Here is a 16,895-nt window from a genome sequence, read left to right as displayed (position 1 = left end):
TGTCTCCTTCTCAATGTAATGCATAAATTGTGCTTTTGCTGATGTAGGTCGCTTTGGACAAAAGCGTCTGCCAAATGAATAAATGCAAATGTAAAAATGCTCTCAGATTTGGCTCCTGTATGGTAGAATGAGCTCACACTCTCACTCAGAACTGCTGAATCCCTCTCAACATTCCAGAAGAGTCTCAAAACACTTTCGGACCCACTTCCCTCCTGAATTGTTATCTGTTCTATAAACTTGCACTACATTATCTGTCGTAATTACTTTCTATTTTGGCTAAGAAAGTACTTTGTTAATTTCCCGTCAATTCCATAAATAGATACTGCCGTTATGCGCACCGGCAAGAACGGTGGTATCGGGCAAACTCGCTGTACTTCGACAATTGTACGTGTGAATCTACTCCCGTTACAACCTTTGCTTACTCGGAGTCTACAGCGCTGTGGAGAAAAGCTTCTGCTAAATGAATGTAAATGTCAATGTAATGACAACTACAGAAAACAGGAGTCCTGAGATCCAAAGCATTAACACCAAGTGTTACTAAGGAGCCTTTTTGTAGCAGCTCCAATCATGCTTAACTGATAGTGATGCTGAAAATAATAATCGTCATTCATTATCATTGTCGCCATCGTCGCCTTAATTATGACCGTGACCATAGCCATCATCATCATCATCATCATCATCATCAAGTGACAGCATAATCAATTCAAAGAAATCAAAAGAAATCAAAATACACTACCTAAGCTTACACTCTTCTCAAAAATTCAGTAAATCTATAGGTCAAATGATGTACTGCATGTGTTGGACTGCATTGGACCTTGATCGTTGACTAGTTAACAGAACTGCCACTTCCAGCACTTTGGCAAAGTCAGGAGGTCATTAGATGAACTGGGCAAACAGTCTCCCTAACCAGTGATGGAGAAGGTGGTTCTGTAAAGGTCATGAACACACACTGGGAATTATTTCACAGCGCATAACAGTTTTTTTTTTTTTTTTTAAATTATCATTTTCGCATCAAGAAAAAAGCTTTACTGCAGGTGCTACAGGCCGCTGGACACGATGCCCGGCACACCCACCTCAAAATAGAGGAATGCTTCTCTCTTTTGAAGTTACCTTTCCAGAGAAGGTAACTGAGCCGGGCCTTCACCGTACCATGTGTCAATTACAATATGAATGAGCTTCTCAAAGATTGTGCAAATAGAGCAGGAGCACGTGAAATCGCGGCCCTGGACGGGGCTGCGCGGATGCAGGAGGTTAATTCCTCCCGCCTTTGAAGTCTGGCGAAGGGCTCGTGTGAAATGGTGCTGACAGCCCCGGCTCCCTCGCCCGCGTCACGGTGAATCGCCGTGGCTCCGGGGCATCGGGGGTCCGAGCCCCTTCTCGATCCCGTGCACCCCAACCACCACGACCCCACCAAGTCCCCTAGAGCGTACGGCCCCGGTCACCTGCAGAGATTCTCTTGCTTCACGTGCCTTGGATGCAACACATCCAAGGCCTCCGTTTCTTGCACTGCCAGTGATAAGGTCCGGATGGCTACCCAGAGTGCACCTTTCCTTTCATATAATCTTTTAAAACTTTTTCTCCTTTGACTCACTTCTATGCTCCCGCAAATGGTTTCACTTTGTGTCTGCTACAGGTGGGATAACAACCCACACTTTTGCACATATACCACATGTTCCCTTATTGTTATTATTCCTCTTTTGTGAACTGGTGCCTTTGTCCAAATTGACATAATCTTAATCAGCTTTACATTTTTTAACCCTTTTATACAGGAAGGCATCCTTACCGTATTAATTCAGGGCAAATACCTTGACCACGGCGACTACAGTGTGGGATTCGAACCTGGAATCTCTGTGTCATAGCAGAGCCATAACTACTGCTACCCCATACATGCTGGACTTGCTTCTTTAGTAGTTCAGCTAAAAGTGCTTCTGTCAGGCTAAGGAGAGCACAGTTACCCAAAGAACAGCTCTACCTCTCTTGGGTATAACTCCGCCATTAAATTTACATTTGTTCAGTTACACATCACACACATCGTCCAAAGTCACTTGTCCCAGGTGGGGTCACGGTGAGCTGGGGCCTAGCCTGGCGGCGCGGGGCTGGGGGGGAGACACGCCCAGGGTGGGACGCCAGTCCGTCACAGGGCACCCCAGGCCCGCTGCATCACTGCACCCCCCCATATTTGTTCAGTTAGCAGACATTTTTCTCCAAATTTTTCTCCAGTTTTTATTACAACGAATACTCTGTAGGGTTCAGCTAACACCTTTTCATCCACGGTGACTTACCATGCAAGATACACTACTTACAGTGCATCATACACCACAGTAACATAACCCACACACTCTATGGCAAATACAGTCATCAGTTCACTTGACACACATCTTGGAGTGTGGGAGAAAAACCATGCAAACACAGGGGGGGACATACAAATTCCACCAAGACTGAATGGGAAAAATCGAGACAACAGCACTATTCACTGTACTACCATTTCGCCCATATTGGAACAGTTCAGTTAAGATGTATGAATGAGTGACCCAGTGTAAGTAGTGTATCTAGCAGTGTAAGTCACCTTGATGAATAAGGTGTGTGGGCTGGTAACACTACCTAGTATCCATTGTAAGTCGCTTTGGAGAAAAGCATCTGCTAAATAAATAAATGTAAATGTAAACTGTATCTGAAAGGGCTCTTTGGCATACAGTACCAGGGTAAAGTCAGACACGTGGGCACCCTGGGTAACACTTGTATGGGAGGAAGTGGACAGAAGAGTGAAAGCAAAGCAACACGTGTGTGTCCTACATCTCTGGAACTGCCACACAAGAGTTGGGAACACCTGGCACTTGGTTTACTGATCAAACTGGTCAACTAAATGCCCTATGGGAAAAAAACGAGTATCAATCAAGTGCATTCACACTCTTCTGCACGAATAAGAGCGGCGGCTCCAGTGTCATGTGGCGAAGCAGCGGAAACTGATTGGACCCCTTTCAATAAGGTACAGATTGAGATCAGCTCTGAGTTCCCCTCCAACGCAGAGGATGGGGGATAACCAGATCAATAGTTTAAACTGTTTTCTCTTTATCTGCCAGTGTGTGATCACTCTTTGCCCTCTTGCTGTCACCACGTACACATGTTATGGGCATGGAACCCCTCCTCCGTCCCACATGGTGCTTTGTTACGTCAGCACACCGGCAGCTGTCAGTGCAAGTACACGCCAATACAGGAGCTCACCAGGTGGACGAGGGCAGGAAACCCAGAGTGCGAGGGGGGCATCGAGATGGGGCAGTCCAACGAGGTGAGAGGAGGGAGGGCATTGAGAGATGAATCAGTGGCGCCACCTCTATTGCGCTGAGCGGGAGAGCTGAGCTGAAGCTGTTGGAGGATGTATCACAACAATGGATTCCAGTAATCTGGGTGAACTGGTAATGCAGCGGTTAGCAGGAACCCGGGTTCAAATCCTCCTCCTGCTGTAGTACCTTTGGTGAAGGTGCTTAAATCAGAGTACTCTGCCATATACATTGGTAAATAACCCACCAACCAACCACCCAATGTCAACAACCGCTTGTCCCGAGCGGGGTCGCGACGAGCCGGAGCCTATCCCAGCAACACAGGGCGCAAGGCCAAACGGGGAGGGGTCACACCCAGGACGGGATGCCAGTCCATCGCAAGGCATCTCAAGCAGGGCTCGAAACCCAGACCGGACATTAGCAAATAAGAAAAACCAATTTGCTAGCTATACAAACCGAACACTGTAAGCTGTCTTGGAGAGAAGTGTCGGTTAAATCAATAAATGCTAAATAAATAATATCAGAGTGTCTTGCACCTTAATAAAGAAAACAACTGGGAAAAAAGTCAGAGTAATGCGTTCTGAAAACACCTTAATCGAGTGAAGCATTAAGCGTTCGCCAAACAGAACATTTTGTACGGCGGGAACTCTAATTAAAGACGAACCCGTCACACGGCACTTACTGTGCATCGGCACCGCTAGATCAAAATACAAATGAGGCATTAGGGGGAAAACAATAGGGTTACAAGACAGCTCAATTACACAACAGAGGACAGACACAAGTGGAACACTGGCATCGAGAACGCAGGGGAGAAAAAAAGAAAGAAATGTTGGTCCAACAAAAGCCCCAATCAGATTTGGATTTAAAATGTCACAGGAATAAGAATAAGCCCTGAATAACTCTTCTGATCAAAATGAAGCCAGAAAATACATTTATCAAATTGCTCGGATGCAAATAAAACAACGGAATACAAAATGAAATCACTGCCTTTTTGCATTCTGACTCAACTCTCGAGAATTCGGCAAGCGCCGCTCTTTCTGCGCACTTTGGAAAATTACGGGGAAAATTGGAATCGTGGAGCAAATGGTCCTGGAAATTGGTGCTTTTTTATTAATGTATTCTCCTATTTATTGCTTTTTTGTTTGCGCTATAGCCGTGGCCTGCCCAGACACGTCTCCTCGTTGGCGAAACGCTCCGTGTTGTGGTCTGACTGCATAGCTAAGCCCCGCGTATCTGATTCGCAGCCTTCGTTTGTCCATTGTGAAATCCTATCAAATACAGGACATGCAGCACTAGATGAAAAATGCTTCCGTGTGGTTTGGGAGAGGAGCCAGGGCTAAAGATCAGAGTTTAAAGCCCTGGATTCTGGGCCGGAGAGGGTCGAGGGATCGGAACCCTCATGGGCCTTCCTTGCTCGGTTGCTGTTGCGGCTGGAATGTGGCCAAGAGTACTTGGAATGGATTATTAGACTGCATCAGGGACTTCATAAGCAATAAGGATGGTTGGGTGGGGAGGGCGTAATAAAACAGGCAAGAACTCCTTGGGTATGCCAGACAGAGACCCGAATCAAAACATCTCAACCAGCGAGCCGTTTCTTCGACTCGTCGCCGTCCCTTCATCAACTCTGAAATCAACAAAACGGCTGAAGCGTGTCGTATAGTGCGCTGTGTGTCAAGTCATGTAGAACATCATTTCCACTGAAATGAAGAAAAAAAAACTCCGCTTCCACACTGGATACTTTGGGAGACCGCACTGCCAAGTTTATAGCGGGAGTAAATGACGATGCGTCTGACGGACCGGAGCTGAGCTGGATCAGGTCACCCCTGAGCAGCACAAATGACAATGATCATGAGGTTCATAATTCATAATTAATTACGATGAGGATTATAATTAATTTAAAATACTGTAAACGAATGATATTAAATACAACCCTAATAGAATGTGGAAGCGGCTGTCTCTGCAGGTCCACTGTAAATTGTGGAATGTGACGCAAACTATGCGAGGGGTGCCTTTGCAATGCAGGTGAAGAGCAAGCGAAGCCAAGTGAGGAAGACGCATTAAAACCAGGGAAGCAGACTGGACGAACGAGTGAGAAAACACACACAATGTGGTGTTTCTGCATACGGCCAAGAGAATACAGACGGATATCAACTGCACAGGAGCGAAGGTATGGACGTGAGTAAATCAGCCGTACCCTAACATTAGCAAAGTGAAAGCACTCAAGGAAGGGGGGGAGGGGCAGTAGAACCATAGAATTATGGGAATTGTCGCAACAAGATAAGGGTAATCAAACGGAGCATCGTATCAAGCAGCTCCGATACGATTAATGAACTCACTTTCCTATACCGTAAATGGAATTAACGCGTCAGGATAAACTGCTGCTTATTAACACAATTAATATAATACCAGTTGTTCAACTTTAGGCTTCGATGAAATTCATGCCTTTTTTTAAGAGCAGATTTTTTACAGATAGCAAGAGAGTAAGGACAGTTTACTCCTTGGCAAACATAGAGGCCCTGGAGCGGCAGGAGCAGATACTTTGCAATTAAAGGAGTCGGGTTTGAATCTTCCACTCTGTCACGCGGAACACAGGGAGCCGGGACGGTTGAACCCGAGTGCGGCGTTGTTCCTCAGAAGTTGAGGGAAGAGGCAAGTTCTCAAAACCAGGCACGGGCGAAGGGTCGGTCGATCGGCGAACAGGACAGGAACGAGGATCCGTGGACGCGGTCGGAGAACGAAGCAAGGAGTCAAAAAACCGGAGATCGTGAATAGAGTAAGAGTGTGTGTAGTAAGGCAAGGAAGGGCGGTTGTCCCAAACGAGATTCCGCAACGGTACAGGAGCTGAAGAGGGTCTTTATAGGGTGAGCGATTACTCAGGAGCTAGTGCAGAGTCAGGTGTTGTCGCGTGTGTTGTGGGCGTGGACGTGACACACTCGCACTACCCTTGGTCGAGGTACTTACCCTGAATTGATACAGTAAAAATTACTCTGCGGTATTAGTGGGCAAACAAGTGTAAGCAACTTGGCATGGAAAAAAACATTGATCAATGTTTTGGAGGGAAGCGTCAGTGAAATTAATTAATAATATGTGTTGACGGTAATGAACGGCAGGTCTGCTGGACATCCTGTTAGACGACCTTTTTGAGTTGCTCCGATGGGGATCATCTACAATGAGTTTCCCAGAAAGCCAAATGGAACTCTCCATATGCCTGGGGAGGGTTTTGGGTAAATGGACCACTCTCTCGAAATACAATTAAGGAAGGCCGCCCAAGATGTGTCAGTGAAAAGTGGTACAGAGAGCATATTTTTACTACGGTGCTGTGCAGTGAGCTGGGGGTGAGGTTATGGATGGCAGCTGTTCGCTCCTTCCGAAGTGCAACAAGCAGTAACCATTTGTAATATTTATGGGGAATTTCTATCTGCCGCACATCAAAGAGACGGGCGGAAACCCGGCCTCTCGTGCGGACGTCACTCCCCTCTCGCCTAGGCCTAATCCGCCACGGCAGCGCAGGAGGCACAGGGAGAGCAAAAAGTCTCACCCTCTCCACAAGCCAAATTACACATTTTTATTACGATACTTCACGCCTTCCGGGACGCGCGAAAATAAGCGAAGTCCTCAAATTGTAGAGAGTAACAACGAAAAAGAGAACTGCAGACTTGACAAAAAGAAAGCACGGAGGTGGGAGAAATCGGATGTGCAAGGTAAGCATAACGGGTGGCTCATCGGTACAGGGAAGTGTGAGGAGAAATGTACCTCTAGGTATGGCCAAAGGCAAAGTCCATGCGGCAGTCAATGTTATTATACGTATAAGGGCAGCGAACCCCGTGGTGCCGCGGACGGACCGCCGAGGGGAGGGACCGGCGCACTGGGTCTCCGGACAGCACCGGCAGCAAGAACGGACCCTCACCGCAGACACGCTTAAGGAGATAGCTGATGGACCGAGAAGGCCAGGGAATTACCCAGTGGTTTAATGGTGGGGTAAATACATCTTCATCCCACACAGCAGGCAAGGGTTTAATAACCATCACAACTCACGGTGGTGCGGTGCGCTCTTGCCGAGGTATAAAAGTGATGCGCTAAAGAGCAGTACGGTGCTCCTAAGTTGCCCATAGTGTGCGCCAACGAATAAGTGTGTGTCTGCGTGTGTGTTTGTGTGCGCTCGTGTGTTTGCCCTGCAATGGTGTCCTTGCTTGTGTTTCCAGGAGAGGTGCTAGGCAACTGCCACTCTGCTTGGGACAAGCAGTTGTGGATAACAGATGGATGAACGGATGGATAACTTTAGAAAGAGATATTTTATGCTCTTCGGTATTGCATGTGACCGAATGGAACATGGGGTCCAACGTGCGAACACATACCGCAGCAGACTCTAACAACACCAAGGTGGCTCGGATGAGGCTGGAGCTGCGCCTGAATTTCACCAGTAAAATACATGGCTGTAAAGACAGGAGAAACTGTAGTGTTTTCTATGAGATGTATGTCGCTTTGGAGAAAAGTGTCTGCTAAATGAATAAATGTAAATTTAATGTAAATGTAGTGTGCTTTGAGGGGGGGTGCGGTGGCGCAGCGGGTTGGACCGGGTCCTGCTCTCCGGTGGGTCTGGGGTTCGTGTCCCGTCCCCCTCCGGCCCTACGCCCTGTGTTGCCGGGTTAGGCTCTGGCTCCGGCTCCCCAGGACCCCATATGGAACAAGCGGTTTAGATGGTGTGTGTGTGCGTGTAGTGTGCTTTGAGTACTGTGCACTGGTTAGGCAAATAATAATAATAATAATAATCATCATCATCTCCCACAGTGCCCACCACCACATCCTGACTACTAGGGCCAGACTGAAACACAGAAGTGTGGCCATGGTGTGGTGGTGGTGGTGGTGGTGATGGTGGCTGAATGCTTCCAGGGGGGTCTCAGACAAACACACACTGAGAGCTGCCGCATGGGTCTGCAGAGATGACACTAAACATCTGTGGCCTTCCCACTCCAGGAATGGGCTTATAAACAAAAATGTGTGTGTGAGTGTGTTGGGCAGGGAGAGACAAAAGTCAGCCATAAACAGGAGAGCAGAAGACGCACATCTTTCTTTTCCAACTGATACTACAGAGAAATCCGAACGGGCACAAAGAGGGGTTTTCGTTGAAGAAGGGAACGTTCGGGTTGGCAATCCGTTGTGCGTGTGGCTCTGCGCAGATCCCGGACGCACGCGTGGTCGGGCGGTCAGTCACCTGTCTATGACCGGCGGCTTCGCATGCGTGCCCTGCCAGCACCGCAAAACAGGGACCGGAGGCACTGCTGAGTCCTGGCTATGATGGAGTGGCCCTTGGAAGGCAGCCATCTCGAGGCCTGGTGCGGCCGGCGTGGAGTGGGGTGGGGTGGCCGCCCCACATCTTCCTTTTAGGGTAATTTCTCGCTAAAGCCACTCAGCTTTTCCTGCAAGTTGTTGACAGGGAAAAGCACCACTAAATCAAGAACCAATTACACTGATCAGCAGTCGCATCTTCTATGCAGCCAATGAGGAGCACGCCCAGCGCGCCTTAACGTCCGGTGCTCCAGCAGCACTTCACACGAGACAGAGAGAAGCTGCGCAGGACAGATGGGCGCGGTGCGTTGACGTGCCTCGTGGTGATGTCAAGTTTTTGACGCAGAGTAACGAACATCGCCCTGGTCATCCATGCAGCATAATCAAATTGAGGACGGGAGAGGATCCTGCCTTTTCCCAGGCGCCCACCACCGACTGAGGCCTCTGGTCAGACGCTCATTTCTCTGACTCCGGTCAACTGGAGCGGGAACCGAGCGCAAACGCCCCCCCCCCCCCGCCCCCGCCTCGGCTGCCCACAACAGTAGAAAATGAGGGAAGGGCGGGACGTGGCGGGAAGTGCAGGTGCGCCGGCCGCCCTGCCAGTGCGCGTCACGCTCCTTCACGGCGGATCGGCGCGGTCCGGAAGAGAGGCCTGTGTCGGACCGAGATAACCCCGCAAAGCCTGATCCGGCTTCACGCCTCTCGCTCCAATACGCACACGCACCCGCTTCCCATGCGTTTGCATACACGCGCACCGCACGCTCACGCACGTTTGCTCGCGCACACTCCAGATCCCATGGGCTCTATGTTGTCTTTAAGCTTGCAGAAGAGTAAACTCGTTCTCAGAAGGTCACCGTCAGGCCCAACAGCGAGTCGGGTACCGAACCGCTCACGGTGCCGTCCTACAGGCTGCCATGTGGCACGTCGCACAGGTACAGCTCAGCGGTGCCGCAGGAAAACAGCACCGCCTTGCATGGACTCCACTCACACAGCCCTTTGTGGCTCTTTGATTCCGTTACGGGCGGCAGAGTGTGTCGCCACAGAATCATCACACGAGCAGCCTATTCCGTACCGAAACCCCCCGTAAACTTTACCCCACCGGGGCGAGCAGACGACATCAGCCGCTGTAGAAATGACGCATAATCTGTGCCGGCACACGCAACGCCGTGTCTTCACGCTAAAACAAACTCGTGGGGGATGTGCCGGTCGGATCTCTCCTCTCTTCTCCTCCTCCGTTCCCGTTTCACTCTCCTTCTTTTCCTCTTTTCTTTCCGCTGAGGGATCAGTCAAAAGCAACTGTTCTCATTTCTGCATTCATAATCCTCCTCCTCCCCACACACACTTCCCTCTGCTTTCTGCGTGTATCAAAGCGCAGTTTTATTTCTCTCACGTGAGCTTTCCGGAACAGCGGCAAAGACAGAGAGAGGGAGAAAATGAAATGGGATAAATCCATTTTCAAAAGGAACCCAACTGCCTCGTAGGTATTTATCAGATGCTGAGGAAAACCGACGAGAGATGAGGAAGGGGTGGGGGGGTGCAGAGAACAGCAGAGAAAGAGAGAGAGAGAGAGAGAGAGAGAGAGAAAACCAGGGAAGAGTGCAAAGAAAAGGAGGAAAGACTGATTCCTGGGAGGGAGGCTGATGAAGAAGTGATCCAGTCACAATGCTGAGTGCGATGAATAATTCATGGCGATTATCTTCCTTATGTAAATGAAATAAAAGCAGGGCATATGTTGTCATGACATCTGAGATATGTGCCGAAATAAAGAGGCCAGAGAGCTGCGTCTCTACCAGGTCCTGGCAACCAGGAGACGCCGACGGCGGAGCAGGAGATACGGTTACCGAGGGCCGAGGAGCCCGTTACTCCGTGTATTACATTTCTGGGGCTTACTGAGTACGCGCCTGTACGTTCAGCCACATCACACTGGGCCCAGCTGGCGTCCAGTTGTTTCGCAGGTGCTTGTATCCACAGCGACCCCAGCAGCTAGAATTTTTGCTAATTCAGTCCATTTATGCAGCGGGGTGTTTGCACTGGAGATATTAAAGTCGAGCTCCTGCGTCACAATGAAGAAATTTCTGTCGAAAACACTTCAGGGGCAGCGCGCTACACACTTTGAGACGCAATCACATCGTACGACCGTTTACGTAGTTTTTACGAACGCACTCATGCATTGTTAAAGGAGACCCTTACGTTGGACCCTTCATGGATCATATTATGTAACAATCTTAAATTACGGATGGCTCTAAGCACCGCATTACACACCGGGGTAGTGTTGTCACCTTAAAGTGAAAGGACCCAGTGTTACTCCATCTGTAGTGCTCTTCTATCTCTCGAACCCCTGATCAGGGTACTTACCCATCATGAAATAAGAATACCTTGCTGAATGAACAGGCAAGCCATTGTACAGCTGATTATGTAACACTGTAAGATGCCTTGAACAAAGGTGTCGGTTAAGTAAAGGTTAATATTTATCGATATCTTTATTTACTGATTTCTGGTATTCAAGTTGACGGAGTTGTGCTTGTAGCTGCCACAACATCACGGATGAGCCTTTAACTAAAGGCTTCCCAAAAGCTGTGGTCCCTTCAGCACGCAATATAAACTGGGCTCTGCTTGCTGAGATTTGAGAAAATAACGCAGTGCTGTGTTCAGCCATATCCTGCCAAGCCCATGTTTACCCTAACCCGGGCCCAACTCCTGCTCATCAGTACCATGTTCTGGTGCTTCCAGCAGCGAGCGCTTCTGGCCTCCCATCTTTGCGGTGACTTGTCATACGCTCGGCGAGCCGATTAACCTAAATCCCACCGCGGCCATTTTTCCCGTAATCCTCCCAAGATGTTAAGAGTCGCCACCCATCAGCGCCCAACGCTAGCCTTGGCATTCCCAAAGGAACCAAGTGCTTACTCTGGTACCATCCCAGCTGTGGACCCAGTCAGCCAGATGGCAAAGTGTGAAGAAATCGGTCTGTGAACATCTCTGCGCTGAGGCAGCCTGAACATACAACACACAGCCCTTCTTGGACTGACAAAAGAGCAGTTGTCATCGCACGCACACTCACACACGCACAAACGCATGTACGTTCTAAATCAAACAGGACGACAGAAAGAGCAACATCTGCACTTCTCAGGCTTCCAATCACATTTTCACTTTTTCTCCTCTCCACCACTCTCTCGTTCTCTAAAAACGAAGCACTTTACCCACGAGGAGCATTGCCAAGTTCTCCACGGGGTCCTGAGATGGATCCCTGAGGGACACCACACACAACAAAATGCAACAATAAGGCCTGAATGCATTTAGAATTTTCACTCTTGAAAAAAGCTTCAGTCATGTACCTTACTATTATCATTTCCCATGTACATATTACTGGAAATTATAATAATTGCAAATAATTGCTCGGAGTAGTAAAATGGTTGGAAATCAATTTTAAGCTCTTTGGAACAAAGTTCTCCATGAATATTAAACTAAGGGAAAGTTTTTGCTTTTTTTATATCAAAATCAGAAAAACATGACACCGATAAGGCTCACGATGAGTCATTAGTAACGGAAGTCAAATGATCTACCTGCCCTGCGATGGACTGGTGTCCTGTCTAGAGCTTACCCTGTTTCACACCATACAGTTCTGGTACAGACGCTAGACCACTGTGACTCTGCACTGGACAGGTGGTGATGGATGGATGGATGGATGGATGGATGGATGGATGGAGTCATCCAGCCTTCCCTGGTTTTGAATAGAAGGATAACCCTTCACAATTTAACCTTTTATTTTTAAAATTGCAAAGTATTTCACAATGCCTGTCCTGAAAGATTATGTGTTTTTCAAATCAAAGATTTAGCTACCCTTCATGATAATGCAGCTCAGTCGGTATTCTGCTTTGGGAATTTGAACATGAATATAGGGGCAGTATCCACACACACACACACACACACACAATCCACAGAACCTCTGCAAAAAAATAATAATCCTTCCCAAACACTGCTATGCATATTGACAGACAGCAGCTAAAAAAAAAAAAAAAAACCCCAAACATTCTTCTCCCGAGTCTCTGAAATCTCTTTTCTTATTTAATCATCTCCTGCCAAGTATTTTTCAAAGTGGCGTTTCTTTATTTCGGTAGCAGACAGTGGCAAAATCAGTGCATAATTAGTCAAGCATTGGGCTTCGCGAAGAGAACACAAGGAGCAGGGCGTCTTTAATGGAATCCACACAAGTGAGGCTCGGTCCTTTTGAGGAGGCACCGATAGGAAAAATGCCCGTGCTCACATAAAGGGGCAGCATATCTAAAAATGACAGGCACCACGCTGAGAGCTTAGCCGCGCCGCACTTGAGCCTGCGCGCCGTCCTTTCCCCCGCGCTCTCTGTCCGTCCGCGTCGGTTTGTCTCCGGCGCTCTCCCCCTGACGGACGCGTAATTTCCCCTCCACAAAAAGGAGATAATTGCTCATTACAAGCCAGGCAAGGCTGCGAGGGGAGGTCGGACAGACGTGAGCGGAAAGCGCCTAATGCTCCGTAGCGGCGCGCAAAGACGCCTTTGGGAGAAGACGGCAAGCGCTTACTCTTGGCTCCGGCATCCGCGAAACGGGGCACGGGAAAGCGCACGCGACCCGAAACAAGGGAGCGCCGGTGCGCGCCGTCGAAGGTCGGGGCAAAAAAGGCTCAAAGGAGCTGCCAGGGATCGGGGCCTACCGTTCCCGGCGACAAACAGACGCAAGGCGGAGCTCGGCTGCGGGTGGGCGGGTGGCTAGCCGAGTGCCGCGCGAAACAAAAACGGGGCTTCAAACCGGCAAAATCCAGGCGTTCTAATCCACCGATTATCTTGTTTGCGGTGCATGCTGGGTAACCGGACTGCTCCTTGCAGCGGGCGGGGAGGGGGGCGGACGCTGCCGTGAGGTTGATGACACCGCTGCGCAAAGAGGACAACGTGACGCGACAAGGACGGAGATGGCAGGAGGAGGAGGCCGACACGGCGGACATGTTCACGCACTCAGAAAAACACTTACATTTATCTCATATTTTCCTTCAAAGTGACTCACGAGAGTTCAGCCATTCGTGCAGCGCTTTGCTACATCAATTCAGGGAAAGTACCTCGATTAGCGGTACTACACCGGGAGCAGGGCTTCAAAGCTGCGTGCTTCCAGGCCAAAGGCAGCAGCTGTAACCGCTACGCCACCTGCCGCCCGTATTGAAACGCACGTGGGAACAGGGTCCGATTCACAGAGACGCAAATCCCGGCACGAATGTGCGGCTGATGCAGGGAAATCGAATGACGCCCGCCGTTACTGCCAACAGTAAGGCTGCCAGAGCAGCTGAAAAGCATGAAGGTCTTCGTTTTCTTTACAGGAACAGCGAGGAAACTCTGGCACGACGGACATCTTCACGCACTCGGAAAAACGCTCTCATTTATGTCATATTTTTCGAGATAAACGAGCAGGACACCGTCACGCCCGCACCCTCGTGTCAGACGACCGCACCTGTAGCCAATCAGGAAGAACGGACTATATAAGGACCGCTCCAGCGCGGCGGTTCACGGAACCTCGTTAGAGCCGCCTCAACGACATCGTGAACCACGACCTCGTTTCCTTGCCTCCTTGCTTCCCTTGGCCCGTGCATACCCCGTATGCCCCTTGTTCTCCTCTTCTGGCTCCTGACCCTCTGCATCGTTTCTCGGACCTCGTCTTCTGGCTCTTCCCCTGTAACAGCGTATGCACCTCGGCGACCCCTTCTTGTTTTGGACCTCCATTCTGCCCGTCCCTGCATCACCGTTACCGAATAGAGCTCCCGCTCTTGGGTCTGACGCCTCGGTTCCTTGCGGTCGCCATGACATACACGGAAAACGCATCCAAGGTACGCTTGCACTCTTCAGAAACTAAGACACTCACTGAATTCTGACACTCTGCTTTTTCCATTCAAAAAAATCCATCCATCCATCTATCATCAATAACCAGCTGTCCAGGGCAGCGTCACAGAAACACAGGACGTGAGGCAGGGTACACCCCGGATGGGACGCCAGTCCATCACAGAGCAAAGAGAGACTGAGCAGCGGACACTTCATGAAAAGACGGCGGACGAGATGCAGAGAAGCTGCAGAAGAGGAGTCTGGTCTGAGACACAGGGAGCGGAGGTCAGCAGCATGTAAATACGGTTGTCCTTCCCCGGGGTGGACCATATAACCCACTGTACAGCTCACCCTGGACACAACTGTGATTGAAAGTGTCCTGCACTGCTGGACGGAGGACTTCTCACCTATCACAATTTTTATATTCCCCGTTCCACATTGTTCCAAACAACAGGGCGCACGCACACACACACACACACACACACACACACACACACACACACACACACACACACACAGGGAGCAAACGTTCCCATATTACACAGCATCCCCTGAAAACAGTCAGGAAAGCTCCAGCATCATTATAGATAAACATTTCATCACTGAATGGAAAGCATGAGGTACTGCACAAATAAAAATAGTTCAGAATCCTCGTCACACAGTATCTCTGCACAAAGAGCTGGAGAAGCGGTCCAGCAGTGCGACCAGGTGAGGAGGTCAGGGAAGCGAGAGGGGTGCTGCAGCGATGCCCTTGGTCGAAGTTTCAGGGGATACGAACCCTAACCCTTCCTTTGTCCGTGTGTGTGTGTTATGGGGAAGGGGGTTCGAACAAACGGAGCACTCAGCAACAAGCTAACACCAAGGCCCAGACCCCTCTCACGTGTGCACCGACAGCCACCTGACACCTGAGACCAGATCCCACATCCGTGTCACTGTTGACACCACAGAGGCCTGGTTGCTGAGCGCTTTAGTTCCTCTCTCAAGTCACCGTCTTTTGTTCATCTGTTGAACTGCACAGCTTACTGACTCTCACGGTCCAACAAACCAGCAGATCTGACACCACCACTGCCCCCCCCCCCCCCCCCGGCTCTCATACATAGTCAGTGCAAAACCACACACACACACACACACACACATTGTCTGAACTGCTTGTCCCATTTGGGGTCGCGGGGAGCCGGGGCCTAACCTGGCAACACAGGGCGTAAGGCTGGAGGGGGAGGGGACGCACCCAGGACGGGACGAGGCGCCCCAAGCGGGACCCAAACCCCAGACCCACCGGAGAGCAGGACCCGGTCCAACCCACCGTAGTCAGCGCAAAACCAGACAAAGCAAATATTAACATTATGGAAGCTTAAGAGGAAATGGCACAAAAGCACCAGAAACCGGGTGTGACAGATAAACCTATAGATTCAAGGCGCCCACTTGGATCACATGTGACCACATGTCCACTGCAGGTGCTCCACTTGTCAACGACGGACAAAAAGCAGCTAAGGTACCCCGCACCCCAAATCGAGAGACCTTTTTGTCTCGAACCGACGTGAAAGCGCAGACAAAGAATGTGTGGAAGGAATACTTACTCCTCTCATTTGCTGGACTCCACTGACATGCTGGAGAACCTTGTCAATTTCTTTCTCTATGCGTCCTGCCCAGTGGATCATCCTGAAAGATCAGAGGGAAACAGAGATCACGATAAAGACAGCAGCAATGTCGAGGCGGCCCGGATGAGCCGCAATGCCCGTACCGCACAGTACCGATTCTCGTGTTCTGAAAGGTTCTCAGAAATGGCAAACGGCGCTTAAAAAAAATAATGGAAAATTAATACGCTAAAAATATGCAGAATTCAAAACTACTCGGAAAAGCCAGCAGCGGGAGTGCTAATTGCACTTACAAGGGCAGATGTAAAATGCTTGAAAAGAGCAGGGATTCGGACGGATTTATAATACACGAGCGAGAAAGGCGCGCCAACTGTCCCAGCACCCAGCGACATATTGTCTCTTCCTCTCCCTTCTACAGTTGCCGCACTTCACTCGGCTTAATTAAAATAATTCCATGTCTCAAATGCTCGCCCGTCTGGCGCTACGCTTTGTTTCACACCCAGAACCACACACGCCGTTCTACGCGTCTAACAAACTGTAGTGTTCGCCGCCCCAGAGGGCCGCGTCGAGTCCACGGCGGCACAGTCAATGAACCGCTCGTACTACGCGCGTCCCCCCCCCCGCCCCCGCTTCCCGGGTCTGCGTCCCTCTGTCGCTCCACACGACTGGCACGCGACACAACAACCATCTGCCAGCGAACTCTGCGCGCGGCCAGAGTCAGACGGGTGCAGAAGGCGCCGCTTCGGCATGCTGCCGTCACGCGGGGGGCGCTGGCCGTACGTCTGGGAGAACACGTTTCGGTCCGGCGGGGCATCTGGAGGTTTGCCGCCACCCCTCCCCGCACTTCCCCGGCTCCAAGTCGCCAGGGCCGGAACCCTTGTCTCGGCAAACGCGGCACTTCCG

At 50.1% G+C, this 16,895-nt stretch overlaps 1 protein-coding gene across 3 annotated transcripts in view; it reads right to left on the bottom strand.

The window, feature by feature from the left end:
• The window catches only part of cacna2d2a (calcium channel, voltage-dependent, alpha 2/delta subunit 2a), a 243,488-nt gene that overhangs the window by 212,344 nt on the left and 14,249 nt on the right, over positions 1 to 16,895 (bottom strand). For all 3 annotated transcript variants that reach the window (XM_018737693.2, XM_018737694.1, XM_018737695.1), the window contains exon 2: positions 15,975 to 16,056. In XM_018737693.2, the coding sequence (XP_018593209.1) occupies positions 15,975 to 16,056 (82 nt within the window). The remainder of the gene's footprint in view (positions 1 to 15,974; positions 16,057 to 16,895) is intronic.

The sequence above is a fragment of the Scleropages formosus genome, chromosome 2, assembly GCF_900964775.1.
Source record: "Scleropages formosus chromosome 2, fSclFor1.1, whole genome shotgun sequence".
Lineage (NCBI taxonomy): Eukaryota > Metazoa > Chordata > Actinopteri > Osteoglossiformes > Osteoglossidae > Scleropages > Scleropages formosus.
The sequence above is the reverse complement of the archived record's forward strand: the minus strand, read 5'-3'. Positions and strand labels throughout refer to the sequence as shown.